The sequence below is a fragment of the Schistocerca americana genome, chromosome 1, assembly GCF_021461395.2.
Source record: "Schistocerca americana isolate TAMUIC-IGC-003095 chromosome 1, iqSchAmer2.1, whole genome shotgun sequence".
NCBI lineage: Eukaryota > Metazoa > Arthropoda > Insecta > Orthoptera > Acrididae > Schistocerca > Schistocerca americana.
In genome coordinates this window covers 428,298,272-428,315,668 of record NC_060119.1, presented here as the reverse complement: position 1 = coordinate 428,315,668, position 17,397 = coordinate 428,298,272, and the positions used below count along the sequence as shown (strand labels likewise).

Sequence of the window (17,397 nt, the reverse complement as noted above, 5' to 3'; positions counted from 1 at the left end):
TAACAACAAAGCTTGTTTCAAAACTGTTGAATTACTACCAAAAGCGATGTGATGTAGACATCACTCAGGAATTGCTGAATGAAGTTGACAACAATCCAGAACTTCTGAAGAAGGTTATAACAGGTGACAAAATGTGGGTATACATGTATGATGTTGAAACCCAAAGCCCAATTGTCCCATTGGAAACTGCCAAAGAGTCAAGACCGAAAAAAATTTGACAAGTTCAATCATGTGTAAACGTTCTGTTCATTGTTTTCTTTGATTACTATGTGGTAGTGCATCATGAGTTCCTGCTTTATGGTCGTATGCTCAATAAGGAATACTACCTAGAAGTTATGTTCTGTTTGCTGAAGCAATCCAGAGAAAACAACCAGAATTGTGGCAAAACTTTTCATGGAAATTGCATCATGATAATTCTCCCACTCATATCTCAATGCTTGTTCATGATTTTTAGTGATAAACAAAACTGTTATGTTGTTTCAGCCACTGTATTCACCAGACATGGCCCTCTGAGACTTCTTCCTATTCCCGAAGCTCAAGAGAACCATGAAAGGACGACGTATTGCTACTATTAATGAGATAAAAACAGAATCACTGAAGGAGCTGAAGAGTGTAATGAAAACTGGATTAAAGAAGTTCTTCCAAGATTGGGAAAAAGTGCTGACACAAGTGTATTATATCTGAGGGGATTAATTTGAAGGAGACAAATTTGATGTTGATGAATAAATAAAGACTCTTTAAGAACAACAAAAATTCCCTTTACTGTCTGATCGCATCTCATATGTTGGTATTTATAAGCAAAACATCTTAAAATATTCTTTCTGCTCTACATGAAGTACCATACTATGGGTACATGAATCATATTTCAAGAGAGGATAATGACCATGTTCTGTTCATGTGGACAAAATCTGACTGTTTAACATTATAATAGGAAAGTTTGCAATAATTCCAATTACAGTATAATAATTGAGGTTAGGTTATATAAAATTGAGAACCCGGCAGTATTTTACTTCAGCCAAGAACAGTGAGAGGTCTCTCATGTCAGGTGCAGCAGTGGAAGTGACAAGGGATACCAAACTATGAGTCTTTGCTTTCCATATGGTTTAGTACTCAACAACTGTATATTACAAAATACAAAATGCAAGTGCTGGAAGAAGGAAATCAGTTGGCAAATCAGAACACATGAAAAAAGAGTGTCATAAGAAAAGTAGCTCAACCATTTCCTTGAACTCAAGGTTTTTAGTACTGCCACATCTGTGGTACAAAAATATGTAACTTAGCTGCCAAGAATCCTTAAAGGTTTTGAGAATTTGATGGAACTTGCTCCAGACTGCCACACTTTCATCTTTTTCTAAGTCATCAGCCTTCTCACTGGCTTGATGTGATCTACCACATCGTCTTCTCTTGTCACCAGCTGCGACATAGTGGCGAATATGAATAGTGATCCAATACTGTCAAATGTTTTTTTTTATTCCAGCCTTTGAGTTGCGAATTGACTCTGTGGACAACATTGCCTATTTTACACCATATTTTAGTTCTACGTGATGATGCTTTGCTGAGTGTATAAATGTTTTGACGATGCCATTACAGCTTTATCACATTAGGACATGGTGTAGAACAAATCTGAAGACGGTCATTACTGACTGAAACTGCTCATCATCAAAAGAATTTATATTATGATCAAAGGTTGAAATAAAAAAACAGAAGAGATACTGACGAAGAAATTTCTTCGTCAGACAATTGTTAGCCTCATTTTCAGAAGAGATACTGAGTCGCGGATAATCACAACAAAAAAGACTGTCACAAGTAAATAAAGCTTTCGGCCATGAAGGCCTTCGTCAACAATACACACACACACACACACACACACACACACACACACACACACACACACAAACGCGCGCGCGCGCACGCACGCACGCACGCAACTCGCACATGACCGCAGTCTCAGGCAACTGAAACCACACTGCAAGCAGCAGCACCAGTCCATGATGGGAGTGGCGACTGGGTGGGGGTGGGATGAGGAGGGATAGTATGGTGAGGGTGGTGGACAGTGAAGTGCTGCAGGTTAGACAGAGGGCAGATGAGAGGTGGTGGTGGTGGGAGTGAGAGGGGAGTGGGGAGGAGGAAGCAGTGGAGAAGGAGAGAAGTAAAAAGACTGGGTGTGATGGTGGAATGAGGGCTGTTATAACGTGCAATAAGCCATTTGGGCCATGTATATTCTCCAAGTTCACCATCTTATCCTCTTTTCGATCTTATTCGAAATGTTTTAAACACTGACTATACAGCAGTATATGTCACACAAACACAATTAACCCATGTGATTTTAAAAACAAAATTCATAAAATTACTGTACTATAAAAAGATAATTTTTTGTTTATGTGAATATATGTTATCATAATTGTTCTATTGTGCTGTTGGGTGAAATTTATTTTCTGTAAATTATTTTCTATTTAATGTTTTATGATTCAATCTTGGTATGAATATATCTTTACTAATGTACTTTGGAGCAATGTTAACTGGGTGCGGGTTGGCTGTATGTTGTCTGGCAGGAGGGAAAGAAGGAGAGGTGTAAAGTTTTCTGGAGTTGCGCGTATAATGGAATGTATTTCCCCGAGTGAACATTGTAATTCATGGCAGCAAGGCATCTAAGACTATTAAAAATGAAAGTTATATACAAATCAGTTTGTTGTCTATGTTAGTTCAAGAAACATGTCAACCTATAGGGTTTCCAGACCTACAAGAGAATCTGGCTTCCAGACTGAGGCAATTCAAGCAATAGATTGAAGGAGATCCTCAAAAACCAGATGAGAAATTTTTCTTGAAAACTACCACTAGGTTTGGGCAATATTTCTACTCCATGAACAATTATTAAAATTAATGGTCATCCAAGGTGCGTAATAAAGGAGGTTATTATAAAGTGGTTTCCACTGTGACCAGGATACTTGTACGTTTGGATTTTTGACAGTGTTTATGCTTGATGTGACCAAAAAGCATAAAATTGTGTTGCAAAGTGGAATGATTTTAAATCAAAGTGGAGAAATTTTGAAATGAAGCAACACTATGGACATACATGGTTGCAAAGGTTGAAGCATTATTACTAAAGTTGATGCTACCTACCCAATCCAGGACAATAATAAGCTAAGTACCAATTAAAACATTTATTTTTTATATTTTATCAGTGCAGTACTGTGTGAACATTTTGACTGTTTCTTTTTTTGCGCTGATAATTTATGAACAAATTTACAAAAAATGGAACATGATCTGAACAATTAAATAAATATGTCGAGCCTACCAGGTTCAACTAGAGACTTTAAACAGGACATAGCCCATAAAGACATGTTTCAGGATGTATTAGGCAATAGTCAACCGAAAAAGTTAAATGAAATCAGTGCAGACTCAGGATTCATAGACAGTAGCTTGTTAGATTCGAGTCCAGACCATCATAAACAAGAACAGTCGCATGTAAGTGAAAAACCCAAACAGTTAAATTTACAAGACATGTTTACTGCATTAATGTCATCAATGGAAAAAATGGTGAAAAACTGTCATTGATAGAAAAAAAATGGTGAAAAACTTGAAAAGCTGATAGTGTCAGAATGTACTCTCATTACAGCAGAACAAACGTGTGAAAAAAAAATAGAGGGGAGAGTAGAGGCTTCAGAATCCAAAATACAATCATTAGAGACAAAAACAGGGGAAGTGGACAAGGATCTCAGATCTCAGATAGGTGCTGCTGAAGTTAGATGTAAAGATGCTGTTGGAGACACTAGTAAACAAGCTGTAACCTTTATAAATAAGTTAAATAAAAAATAGGCAGTGTTGCCTTAGATGTAGATGAAAAAGTTCCAAAGATAGCTGAGATAACAGACTCAATTGGGTCAGACTTACATAGTGATGTCACTATTATCAAAAAACAAGTAGGACAGATACAAGATGAGGCTTATCTAAAAACATTCTGTAATGTAGGACACCCAAGCTATCCTACTATGCCACTAAAAAGGTTTCCCTGGTGACAAACATTTTCATCCAGCTGATTTTATACAACATTGCCGTGACAGTTTTCTCCCTGGTATGAGCGATGAACTAAAAATTAAGTTTATTAATAGATCATTAGAAGGAGAAGCCTTATCATGGGCCAACCAACTTGACTGAAGCAATTTACCTATAGATGAATTTGAAAAGTGTTTCTTGATAAAGTTTTGGTCTGACACTGAATAAGCAAGGATAAAGAGATGGTTTTTAAATGGTCCAATGTACAGGGAGCATAGAGGGGTATGAAAGAGTTTTGAATAGACAAGATCATGAAACTTGCACACTTAGACCAACCTTTTGATGAATTAACTCACACAGATGTACTTAAGAGAGGGCTACCAGAGAGCATTCAAATTGGGTTAGTTCACGGGGCAGATGATTCTGTAGACAAGTTCCTAAAATATGTAGAAAAGTTAGACGGGGCGTATAATGGTTTTGTTCAACATAGTATTGATTTCAGGAGGCCAAACTAGAGTAACCACAATCATGATAGAAATACTATTAGTAATGACAATTTTTGGCAAGGACATAACACCACCACCCTAGGGAGGAATGACAGGAATCCAAATAATTTTAGAAATTATCAAGATGTAGGACTAAACCATGGGGACAAACAGTTTTGTGAGAAAAGAAATTCTGGGAACAGAAATGGTTATAGGAATTTTGAAAACAGAGGTGGACAATGGACAAATAATAACCAGTCCACCCCACATGTGAGAGATAATGATAGTAGAGGTGATAGGTTAAACTGAAACCCCCTCAGTTGGCAGAAACATTGGTGAACAGTCATTTTTGGCAGTAAACAGAAACCTACACAACACTGATTATGTAAAATTCAGTGAGTTAACACCTATTTGATTATTTTCTGAGTACAGTAGTAATGCAGGAGGATGTTTTTCTGTTTGCAGTGAAAAATGTTTTTCGATTATACAAAAAGGGTAAGGTAATCGAATTCTACAAAATATACAAGTATATCAAACTTTGTTGAACACCCTGAGTAACCAGTGAACATGTAAGTGTAAAAGGTTGTAATGAGATTAGTACCCAGTATATAGACAATTTTTGGTAAATTTTAAGGAAGTATATGGTGATGGTGTGTGTGTGTGTGTGTGTGTGTGTGTGTGTGTGTGTGTACGTAGCTATTAGTAGAAGAGTCCACCTGAGATATTTAATGTCATGCACTAGTTTTCAACGTGTTTGTAAAATGCAACAAGTGAAAGGACAGTTGCCTAGACAAATGCATTTGCAAGTAATGAAGTGATTGTAGGGAGTGTTACCTTTCTGACTCTTAAGCTAAAGTAATATGATTGTATACAGTAATGAGTTGTGCAAGCAAAGCAATGATTACAAACAGTAAAGTAATAAAACATGTAGAAAGTGTAATGTCTGTTTCTATTGTTAGAGGAAAAGCTATACCAGTTGTGAGGTCTGCTGCTATGTGATGTTATTTTGTGAGGTTGATCTATTGTGTAAGATGAAGCAGGTGATTTTTCTTAGGCGATTATTATTATGGAGTATTCAGTGGAGTAATGAGGTGATATTACGAGGATACAAGGTGAAGTTATTATGTTGATGCAATGAGGAGACATTTGATGTATTTAATGAAGTATTGATGTAATACTGATGTAATGAGGAGAATGATGTTATGTAGGGACTGGTTATGGAACCTGTTTTTTCTTACTGTGGAGAAAGTATACGAAAGACACACTTAGTTAGCAAGGTTTGTAATGCAAGTTGGATATGACTTGAAGTAACAGACGCAAGTAGATACTCAATCATATTTATGCAGAAAGGTTGATTCTATGTGAAATGTAACACCTTTTATAATTAGGCAATATGTCAGTAATCTGTACACTGAAAAGTGATTAAGCATCTTGGTAGTAAATAATGTGAAGAACATGACACTTGAAAATAGGAAGTAAACTGGAGATTGTTTTTAGTGAATTAAACCGCTCTACTGTCACACCAATACATCCTTGTACACTGTTGAAAGGTAATGAGAAGTGAAAACTGTTTATTTCTGAACTTACGAAATTTTTTTATACTTACACTGAACCATATAAGATAAGTCAGGATGACAAATCTGAACACTTGATAGTTGATGTATTCAGTACGCAAAATGCTATATGAATTGAACTACTTACTGTATCAGACTAGACACTTGACATTTAACTTCTTCATTACTGTTTCTGAAAATGTGATGAGAGGTGGGAGTAATATTGTTACTTTTCTGAAAACATGATGAAGTATATACTAAGATTTTGAAACATTTTACCCCAGATGGGTGATGTGCACCAAGTGCTACAACCATATAGTGACTTACTGAAACATGTAATGATTAATATTTATCTGCACAGAAATTCTAGTTTTTAAGAGTTTCAACACAACCATATCCCGCACAATGACTTGTAAATATCTTAGTGCTATTGCAATTTTTTTTTATTTGATGTTTTATTATTCATCTAACCAACTATGAGTACGGGGGTGATTCCTGAATGATACTCACAGGTACAAGATTACTTTGCCATTGTATACTATACCACACCCCACAAAATACTGCATAACATTTTATCATTTTTATAAATAACCTGAAGATACTGTCTGATAACCAGTAAAATATGTATACTATTCTTTGCTTTGAACTACTTGTAGACAGTGCAGAAGGCACCATGCGATTTTACAAAGAACAATTTTACAGAACTCTGAAACAAACAAACCCTATTTTCACCGAAGTGTGTAAAAGATATCAGGAGAGTTACTGAAATCTGTGGGTACTTGTTTCTCAAAAAATTGGTACAGAATATTATTTGTGTACAGTACATAACTTTTTGTATTACCTAAGTGGACATTTTCCAATTCTATCTAGCTCTTGGTGAATTTTGAACCGGAAATGGTATGGAAATTTCAGACAACCCCATGATCTGGGGAGGACATTTTTATTTTTTTGCTTTAAGTGTGAGTTACATGATATGCTCTATGTACATTCATCATAGTGCTTATAAATATAAGTTATTTCATTGATGTTGTGTAGTATCCTCAGCCATGAGTTGAACCAAATTGATAGTGAACTTAGCTGTGTGTTTAAACACACTACATGGTATCCCCAAATTGAAGTTGTGCCATGTTAGCACACCGGACTTTTATTTGAACTGCTATACACATAATCTAGTATCCTGGAACTGAGTAGTGCTTATGTAGCACACAGAACTTTATCAAATGCTTTGACGTTTTAGTAGTGTCTATGCTGCACACAGTATTTCATGAACTACTGACAATGTAAAATGGTATTGTAAGCCAAGGTAGCGCAAAAAAGACACAGAGGACTTGCTTCTGAAATATGGTATCGCATTTTTTGGTAGTGAAATTGGTATAGTAACCCACAATATTGCAAGTGGTTTCTTATTTTATAGTTATGATGACAGTAAGAGAAAAGACTGTTTTCAAAATAGTATTTACTTTTCAAAAAATTGAGTAACTTTAGGAAGTCAAGCGTATAAGAGAACAAATCATTTATCTTAATTTTCTGCATCTAATCCAAGTTAAAAATTACTGATTGTTGAGTGTTAGCTTTAGTCTTGTTACCCCTAAAGCATTAATATTTGCTTTACAGTTTTGTCTTAGTATAAGTATTTTTTCTTTAATATTACTAATTAGTATTTGTACAAAATTCAACAGCACAATTACATCTGACAAAATCTAAAATATTATCTTGCGAGAAATAACCTTATTCAAATTTTTTTTCACGATGAGTTAATATTCGCTTTTACCTAAGGGTTTTCCAAGTGTTCTTTTCACTTAACTTCAAATCAGTTAAGAAGTCATTTTGACATTTCTCTGTTTTTTTGAAACTCAGATTCTGAGAGCCTTATCTATCCTGCAATTTTCTCATGAAATATTTCATACATGTGATTACAGAACTTTGGATTCTGAAGCTGATATACTGTGAAATGTTGTAGGAAATACCCTGGGAGCTATCTCCACTCCTAAAAAATTATCAAGACCATGATCGGTATGTAGAACCATCTGACACTACCCTCCAATTCAGCCCCCACCAGATGCCTCCTTTTACCAGTCTTCAGCATCATCCCAGTTCCCAGAACTCCTGAAGATATACACTGACTGTGTATACTGTATCACAGACACACTTCCTCTGACTGTTCAGAGATGTCACTAAACCCATGCAAAGATGTAAAAAACCATGCATGCACAGCGGCTATTAAACAGAGGGGGTCCGACAGCTGATTAGTCCCAGTCATTCCACCAGGAAGGAGGTACACGGCTCGTGTTGTCTGTAATTCAGCCATACCTAGATGGTAAATACCGTGGTTCAATCGTGTCCACAATTTTACTTGGTGCCAGGAAGGGCTCCCAACAAGGGAAGTGTCCAGGTGTCTCAGAGTGAACCAAAGCAATGTTGTTCGGACATGGAGGAGATACAGAGAGACAGGAACTGTCGATTACATGCCTCGCTCTGGCCACCCAAGGGTTACTAATGCAGTGGATAACTGCTCCCCATGGATTGCGGCTCAGAGGAACCCTGACAGCAATGCCACCATGTTGAGTAATGCTTTTCGTGCAGCTACAGGACATCATGTTATGACTCAAACTGTGCACAATAGGCTGCATGATGTGCAACTTCACTCACGATGTCCATGGTGAAGTCCATTTTTGCAACCACAACACCAAGCAGCGAGGTACACATTGGCCCAACGACATGCCGAATGGACTGCTCAGGATTTGCATAGCGTTCTCTTCACCGATGAGTGTCGCACATGCCTTCAACGAGACAATCATCGGAGATATGTTTGGAGGCAAGCCAGTCAGGTTGAATGCCTTAGACACACTGTCAAGCAAGTGCAGCAAGGTGGAGATTCCCTGCTGTTTTGCAGTGGCATAATGTGGGACCGATGTATGTCACTGGTGGTCAAGGAAGGTGCCATAAAGGCTGTACGATATGTGAATGCCATCCTCCGACAGATTGTGCAACCATATTGGCAGCATATTGGTGAAGCATTCGTCTTCATGGATGACAATTCGAGCCCCCATCGAGCACATCTTGTGAATGACTTCTTTCAGGATAGCAACATCGTTAGCCTAGAGTGGCCAGTGCATGTTCTCCAGACACGAACCCTATCGCACATGCCTGGGATAGACTGAAAAGGACTGTTTATGGACGACGTGACCCACCAACCACTCTGAGGGATTTACGCTGAATCGCCGTTGAGGAGTGGGACAATCTGGACCATGCAAGGTGTGGTTTTCACGAGCAATGAAAAAGGCAGAAGTGATATTTATGTTGATTTCTATTCCAATTTTCTGTACAGGTTCAGGAACTCTCGGAACCAAGGTGATGCAAAACTTTTTTTGATGTGTGTATATTCTCAAATTCATGACCTTATCATTTTTTTGATCTTATTTGAAAGTTCTGAATGGGGGGGGGGGGGGGGGGGGGGGTCGGCTCCATATCGTTCCCAAGTTGTGCTCGGACCGTAAACCATAAAATTGCCAAATAAGCAGCAACCAATCACAAGATCATTTTTCTTTATTTACTATTGCAAAAGTAAATAAAGAAAACATGATCTTGCAACTGGTTGCTGCTTATTTGGTAATCTTATTTGAAATGTTTAAACTCCGACTGTATGGTAGTATATGTTGTGCTAACACAACTAACCCTGTGATTAAAAAAATTAATTTAAAATTACTGTACTACAAAAAGATAAATTTTTGTTTATGTGAATATTTGTTACCGTAATTGGTCTATTGTGCTGTTGAGTGAATTTCATTTTCTGTAAATTATTTTCAATTTAATGTTCTAGGTTTCGATGTTGGTATGAATATATCTTTACTGAAGTACTATGGAGCAATGTTAGCTGGGTGTGGTTTGGTTGTATGTTGTCTGGCGGGAAGAAAGGAAGGAAGGAGAGATCTAAAGTTTTCTGCAGTTTCATATAAATGGAATGTATTTCACTGAGTGAACATTGTAATTCATATAATTCATAGCATCAAGGCATCTAGGACTATCAAAACTGAAAATTACTTATGAATTAGTTTGTCGTCTATGCCATTTCAAGAAACATGCAACCTATTGTTTCCAGACATACAAGAGAACCTGGCTTCCAGAGTGAAGAAATTCAAGCAATGGATTGAAGGAGATCCTCAAAAACCAGATGAGTAATTTTTCTTGAAAACTACCACTAGGCTTGGCCAATATTTCTACTCCATGAACAATTATTACAATTAACAGTCATCCAATGTGCGTAACAAAGGAGGTCCTTAAACTGTCTAGTGCTAGAATGGGAACAGGGAATGGGCTGGATGGGTGAGGACAGTGACTAACGCAGGTTGACGCCAGGAGGGTTACGGGAACGTAGGGTGTATTGCAGGGAGAGTTCTCACTTGCGCAATTCAGAAAAGCTGGTGCTAGTGGGAAGGATCCATATTGCATAGGTTGTGAAGCAGTCATTGAAATGGAGGATGTCATGTTTGGCAGTGTGTTCAGCAACAGGGTGGTCCACTTGTTTCTTGGCCACAGTTTGTTGGTGGCCATTCGTGCGGACAGACAGCTTCTTGATTGTCATACCCACATAGAATGCAGCACAGTGGTTGCAGCTTAGTTTTAGACTATGTGACTGGTTTCACAGGTAGCCCTGCCTTTGATGGGATAGGTGATGTTCATGACCAGACTGGAGTAAGTGGTGGTGGGAGCATGTATGGAACAGGTCTTGCATCTAGGTCTATTACAGAGGTATGAGCCATGAAGCAAGGGGTTGGGAACAGGGGTTGCGTAAAGATGGACGAGTGTATTGTGTAGGTTCAGTTGACGGTGGAATACCCCTGTGATAGTGGGCAGGACATTTCTCATTTCGGCACGATAAGGTAGTCAAAACACTGGTGGAGAATGTAATTTAATTGCTTCAGTCCTGGGTGGTTCTGAGTTATGAGGGAGTGCTCCTTTGTGGCCGAATGGTGGCACTTTGGGAGGTGATGGGAGACTGGAAAAATAAGGCATGGGAGATTTGTTTTTGTACGTGGTTGGGAGGATAACTACGATCTGTGAAGGCTTCAGTGAGACATTCGGTATATTTCAAGAGGGACCGTAGATTCAATGCCCACGGGTAGCAGAGGATGGTGAGATTTGGGTACCCATCGCTGTATCCTGGATTTGTTTGTAGGTAATGCCTTCAAAGATGCCGTAATCGTGGGTGCGGATATAGTTGGTTAGGGGGATTAGGAAGGAGGTTGTTGGTTTGGAATTCATCAGGTGTTGGGAAATGTAGTGTTCAATAGTGGTAAGGCCATGGGCATTAGGAATGTTAGTGTAAAGGGAGGTGACATCAATAGTGATAAGCAGGACACCATGTGGTAAATGGACAGGCGCTGTGGAGAGTTGATGGAGGAAATTGTTGGTATCTTTTATATAGCAGGTTAGGTTCTGGGTAATAGGCTGAAGGTGTTGGTCTACGAGAGCAGAGATCCTCTCAGTGGGGGCACAGTAACCAGCCACAATGGAGCATCCTGGGTGTTTAGGTTTATGGACCTCAGGGAGTGTGGTTTCAGTTGCCTAATACTGCAGTCGTGTTATTTATTTGTGACAGTCTTTCTGTTGTGTCTATGACTCAGCATCTCCATTATTCAAACATAATGGAAGTTATTCCATGATGTCTTAACTCATGACCTATCAACATGTCCTTCCTTTTAGTAAGTTTTTTCCACTTGTTCCTTTCTTTGGCCAGTCTGGGCCTGGGGGAAGGAGGCAGAGAGGGAGGGATATATATATATATATATATATATATATATATAAGGTTTACCTTGGGTCCTTCGCTCGATTTACTATGACAGCTCCAGCATTGGCAACAGCCATTTGTATAAACTGATTTCACGATGAATGGATAAACACATTTAATAACATTAAAATGAAGTTATACCATTGCACAAGTCTTGGTGTTGTGTATTCAAGTTCTAATTTGAGTAAATGAGCATGAAACAGAACAAACATTACTTACTGTCATCTCACCACCAAAGCATTCAGCGGCTATTTGGTTGGGATCAAACGGTTTTACTTCCGCATCATTGAAAAGAAACCACTTATCACGATTAGATGCAGTCCGGTCCCTTATGAAACTGTAGTAATGACCACCATCAGCTGTTCCAGTGTGCACAGTCACACCAATCAGATCATATTCATAGCATTCATTGAAATCTTCTGAATATGATGCTTCTTTGTCTTCCTCCTCTTGATCATCAGTCTTCTCGGACTTTCGCAGTTCTGATTTCCTCTTTTCCTCTGTAACCACAAAAAGAGAGGAATTTATGAAACTAGTATGAAGAAAATGAAGGATATAACAGTTTAATGATCCTCAAGGCAAAGCACTAGAGGTGACTGGAAAATAATGTTTATGGAGTAAGCCTCTGTGCAAAAGACAATTCTGAAGTATTTACCTTATCACCTCACTGCACGCTCATGAAGTTCTTTACATTCTTTGAAAAAAAATATTTATATTTTAAAGAATTCAGGTTAGAAAGTAAGTTCAAAGATAAAATTGTTCAAAATGTCTCAACATAGCCAAATCATGATCCATGAAATTTTGCGCAAATTGCCAGATGTCAATAACTTGCTGACAAACAAAAGCTGAACAAAGAGAAAATTAGCGTAAGGAGAGCAATGAGAGAAGCATTCAATGATTTTGAAAGTAAGTATGTAGAATCAGTAACTGGGTCAAAATCACCTATTCATTATCTCAGTGAACACACCGGCACTGAAACAGAAGATAACAGAGAGAAGGCCGAAATACCGCGGAAGATCATAACACTGTCCCTCCTTTCAGTAGTTATATGAACATCAAAATGGCAGATATTGAGATAGCCAATCGCGGAATTGAAAAGCAGCTACAATCGCTTAATAGTGGAAAGGCTTCAGGACGAGATGAGAAACCTATAACATTCTATAAAGATTATGTGAAAGAACTTACTCCCCTTCTAGCAGTAATTTATCATAGATTGCTTGAGCAATGAAAGGTACCTAACGACTAGAAAAAAAAGCAGGTCATTCCCGTTTTTAAGAAAGGCCGTAAGACAGTTCCACACAATTATAGATTTGTATCCTTTATGTCAATCTGTTACAGAATTATGGAACATGTTTTATGCTCAAGAATTATGACGTTCTTGAAAAATGAACACCTCCTCTATAAAAATCAACATGAATTCCACAAACAGAGATCCTGCGAAACTCTGCTTGCTCTGCTCCTCCATGAGATTCACAGCGCAGTGGACAACAGCACTCAGGTTGATGCCGTGTCACTTGATTTCAGTAAGGCATTTGACACCATCCCACACTGCCGTTTAATGAAAAAAATACGACCTTACAGAGTATCAGAGCAGACCTGCGATTGGATTCAAGACTTTCTTGCAGATAAAACTCAACATGTCGCTCTTAATGGAACTAAATTGACAGATGTAAAGGTAATATCCGGAGTACCACAGCGAAGCGTGATAGGACCATTGCTGTTTACAATATATATAAATGATCTGGTAGAAAGCATCGGATACTCTTTAAGGCTATTCACAGAGGATGCAGTTCTCTATACCAAAGCAGGAACACCAGAAGATAGTACGAATTTGCAGAACGAGCTGCAGAGAATTGATGAATGGTGCAAACTCTGGCAGTTGACCCTGAACGTAAATGAATGTAACATATTGCACATACATAGGAAAAGAAATCTACTACCATACAGCTACACTATTGATGACAAACAGCTGGAGACAGCGTCTGCCATAAAATATCAAGGCATAACTATCCAGAGTGACCTTAAATGGAATGACCAAATAAAACAGATAGTGTGAACAGTAGACACCAGACTCAGACAAATCGGAAGAATCTTAAGGAAATGTAACTCAACCATGAAAGAAGTGGCTTATAAGGCATTTTTTTGCCCGATTCTTGAATACTGTTCACATATCTGGGATCCCTATCAGGTAGGACTGACATCAAACAAGGAGCGTCATGTTTTGTCACGGGATCTTTTAGATGGCAAGAGAGGATTACGGAGATGCTAAACAAACTCCACTGGCAGACATTACAAGAAAAACGTTGTGCATCACAGAGAGATTACTACTGAAATTTTGGGACAGCACTTTTCAGGAGGAGTCAGACAACATATTACTTCCCCCCACATACATTTTGCATATTGACCAAGAGGAAAAAATTCGAGAAATTTGTGCCAATACAGAGGCTTACCGACAATCATTTTTCCCACACACTATTTGCGAGTGGAACAGGGTTGGAGGGATCAGATAGTGGTACTGAAAGTACCCTCTGCCACACACCATTAGGTGGCTTGCGGAGTATGATGTAGATATTTTGGCACAGTTTCTTCTGGCCACCTTCAGATGTATACTGGTGAAAGGACACTGAGCTCCCTTGTTTCAAACTGCACTGGCGCATGCATAGTCTACCCAGATATTACTGCACATTTTGCTAGAATGCATGTGAAATCTGCTGCAAGTCTGAGCACTGATATGAGTGTCTCCACACCATAAAATCACAGAATGATGCTGGATATGCAGACCACGAAGTTTTTCTGTAACAGAATTCAATATGCTATTTAACTGGAAACCATTGTCCTGAGTAATAAGATCCTTAAATCGTTGTATTTCCAATGGTTCATTGATAACAGTTACAAAAGTTTAAGCATTGATCCCAAGTTTTGTTTCATTGTATTTTACCAAATAACCATTATAAATACAATGTCCTGCAATAGTGGATTTGTTGGCTTGGAGTAGGCAAGTATGCTGCTGGTGTTCTGTGATGTACTCTTGTAGAGTGCACGTCATTTGCCCCCCACCCCCCTTTAATTTGTCACACTCACATGTCACATGGAAACTTGTATTTGTAAACACCTTCCCTTCACAGTTCTAAGCTATCTTTGACTGATATCAGAAGTCGCACAGTTTTTGGTTAAGGACAAAATATCATTTTAACCTTACCTTTTCTTAGGAAAGGAGGTCATTACGAGGTGGGATCCACACAATTCAGTTCCACATAGGTTGTCTAGACTTTTGGACTGCCTAAGATCTACAGGGTGCAGCACTTAAAACAGGATAAATTTCAGTTTGAATTTCCTGTCATATCATAATTCCGCCAGAGGTTGCAAATGGCATTCCTGAAAGCCATAGATATCTAGTAAATAGTCAGAACTTCAAAATGACCGAGTGTTGCAGACAAGTGTGGAGTACAACTGAAGAGCTGTGATTACTAAAGGTCTTTGCGCAGGGTGTTTGCCCATTGAAATAATTCGATTCTTCGTGTACTGGAGATCAACTGTTTATGATATAGTGACCAAGTACAACGCTTCAGAGAAGTCTGTGGAAGTTTCCACTAATCCAGTGAGGAAACCTCATTCGAGGAAACGCATCTCACAAACTGCAGTAGTCATCAAAATGGTTCAGGTGCTGATTTCAGAGGACCCATGGCAACAGCTCAGGAACTTGGCATCAGTACTGAATGTCAGCGAGTGAACAATGCTTTGGATGGCAGAGGATGACCTCATACAAGCCATTTAGTCCAAAACCGGCTCACGGATAATGCTGCCATGTTCTGGTCAAAGGAGTTCTGGCCCCCGAATAGCTTGGATGCCAATCCCCTCAACTACTATGTTTGGAGCGTGGTCAGAAGAGTTACCAATAAGCTGAGGCACCCTAATGTTGCATCTCTACGCAACTCTATTGGAGCGGCATTCGTGAATATGGGCAGCGCTGGTTTAAAAAGTGCATGCGATTGCTTCAAGACAAGATTGGAGATGGTCATTGCGGCTGACAGGGGTTACATCGAGTAATGTTACTCTTGAAAGATACCACTACTTATATATAAAAGGATTTTCATTTTCTTTTGTATTTTGTTTTAATAAATTTGCTTTAAAAAAAAAAAGTTTCATTTGTCCAAATTTATGTCACCCTGTATAAAAGTGTGCCGCTATAACCTATTCTGAGTAATATTGGGAACAGCCACCTATGATTTGGATAAATACTTGGCATCTTTACTCAAACTAATTGTAGGCAAGTGTCCACATAATATAAGAAATTCTACTGATTTTATTAACAAATGTAAGTCATTTAAGCTGGGAAGCAATGACTTATTTGTCAACTTTCATGTTATTTCTCTTTTTACAAAAGTGCCTCTGATGGACTTGCTACATTTAATTGGGAATAGGTTTGGTGCCAACATAATAGCAGCGTTCAAGCACTCTCTTACCTCAATGTGCTTTTCATTTAATAATGAATTTTACAAACAGTCTGGCGGTGTCACCATGGGGAGTCAGGAGTGGGTGCTCAACTCAGCAGTTTTGAGACCAACAGTTTTTTGTCAATAAGTTGATGAGGCTTTAATAATTATACTTCATGGTTTGGACAGTCTCCAAGAGTTCATTATGCATCTAAACTCATTACACGAAACAATGCTACAAACACATGAACAGCACAACAAGCAAGAGGATGAGGCCTCCAAGATAACAGCCTACCTGCTGTATACTGGAAATTTTCAAATGAAAATAGGCAGAATACTACGAAAACATGAGGTTAAATTAATCTATTATGAACTGTAGTTGCAAGGGGAAAAAACTGAAGTTGCATGGCAGTATAAAAAGTGTGATGTTTCTTTCGGTTTAGAAGAATGATTAGAGATCTACCGTACCCAACAATCACACTATGTGATATGAATATAATAAAAGGACGAGTATACACTCGCACACACACACATATCCATCCACACATATACAGACAATGTGCGTGGATGGATATGTGTGTGTGTGCGAGTGTATACCCGTCCTTTTTTCCCCCTAAGGTAAGTCTTTCCGCTCCCGGGATTGGAATGACTCCTTACCCTCTCCTTTAAAACCCACATCCTTTCATTTTTCCCTCTCCTTCCCTCTTTCCTGATGAAGCAACCGTTGGTTGCGAAAGCTAGAATTTTGTGTGTATATTTGTGTTTGTTTGTGTGTCTATCGACGTGCCAGCGCTTTCGTTTGGTAAGTCGCATCACCTTTGTTTTTAGATACACTATGTGATATGTTAGACAATACCACTACCTGATATGTATTAAATCTGATTCATAGCAACCAGTACAATATTTAAATACCGTGTCATTTTGTTAAACATGGGAGCTCAGTGTAGTTTCACCAGTATACAACTGAAGATGGCCAGAAGGCTTCATCGAAATATTGTGGGAGTAACCTTGCAGATGGCCTGAAATTTCATGGAACAATTTAAGGGCCGGGATAGTTTTAAATTTCACACGGTACAATCACATATGATAAAAATTGAGGGCTGCTGAAATATTATAGAATAGTAGATTTTGAAATTTGGTGCTGC

At 38.5% G+C, this 17,397-nt stretch overlaps 1 protein-coding gene across 1 annotated transcript in view; it reads right to left on the bottom strand.

Moving 5' to 3' along the window:
• The window catches only part of LOC124602586 (ubiquitin carboxyl-terminal hydrolase 34), a 499,996-nt gene that overhangs the window by 152,043 nt on the left and 330,556 nt on the right, over positions 1-17,397 (bottom strand). The window contains exon 33 of the mRNA XM_047136330.1: positions 12,039-12,319. Within this exon, the coding sequence (XP_046992286.1) occupies positions 12,039-12,319 (281 nt within the window). The remainder of the gene's footprint in view (positions 1-12,038; positions 12,320-17,397) is intronic.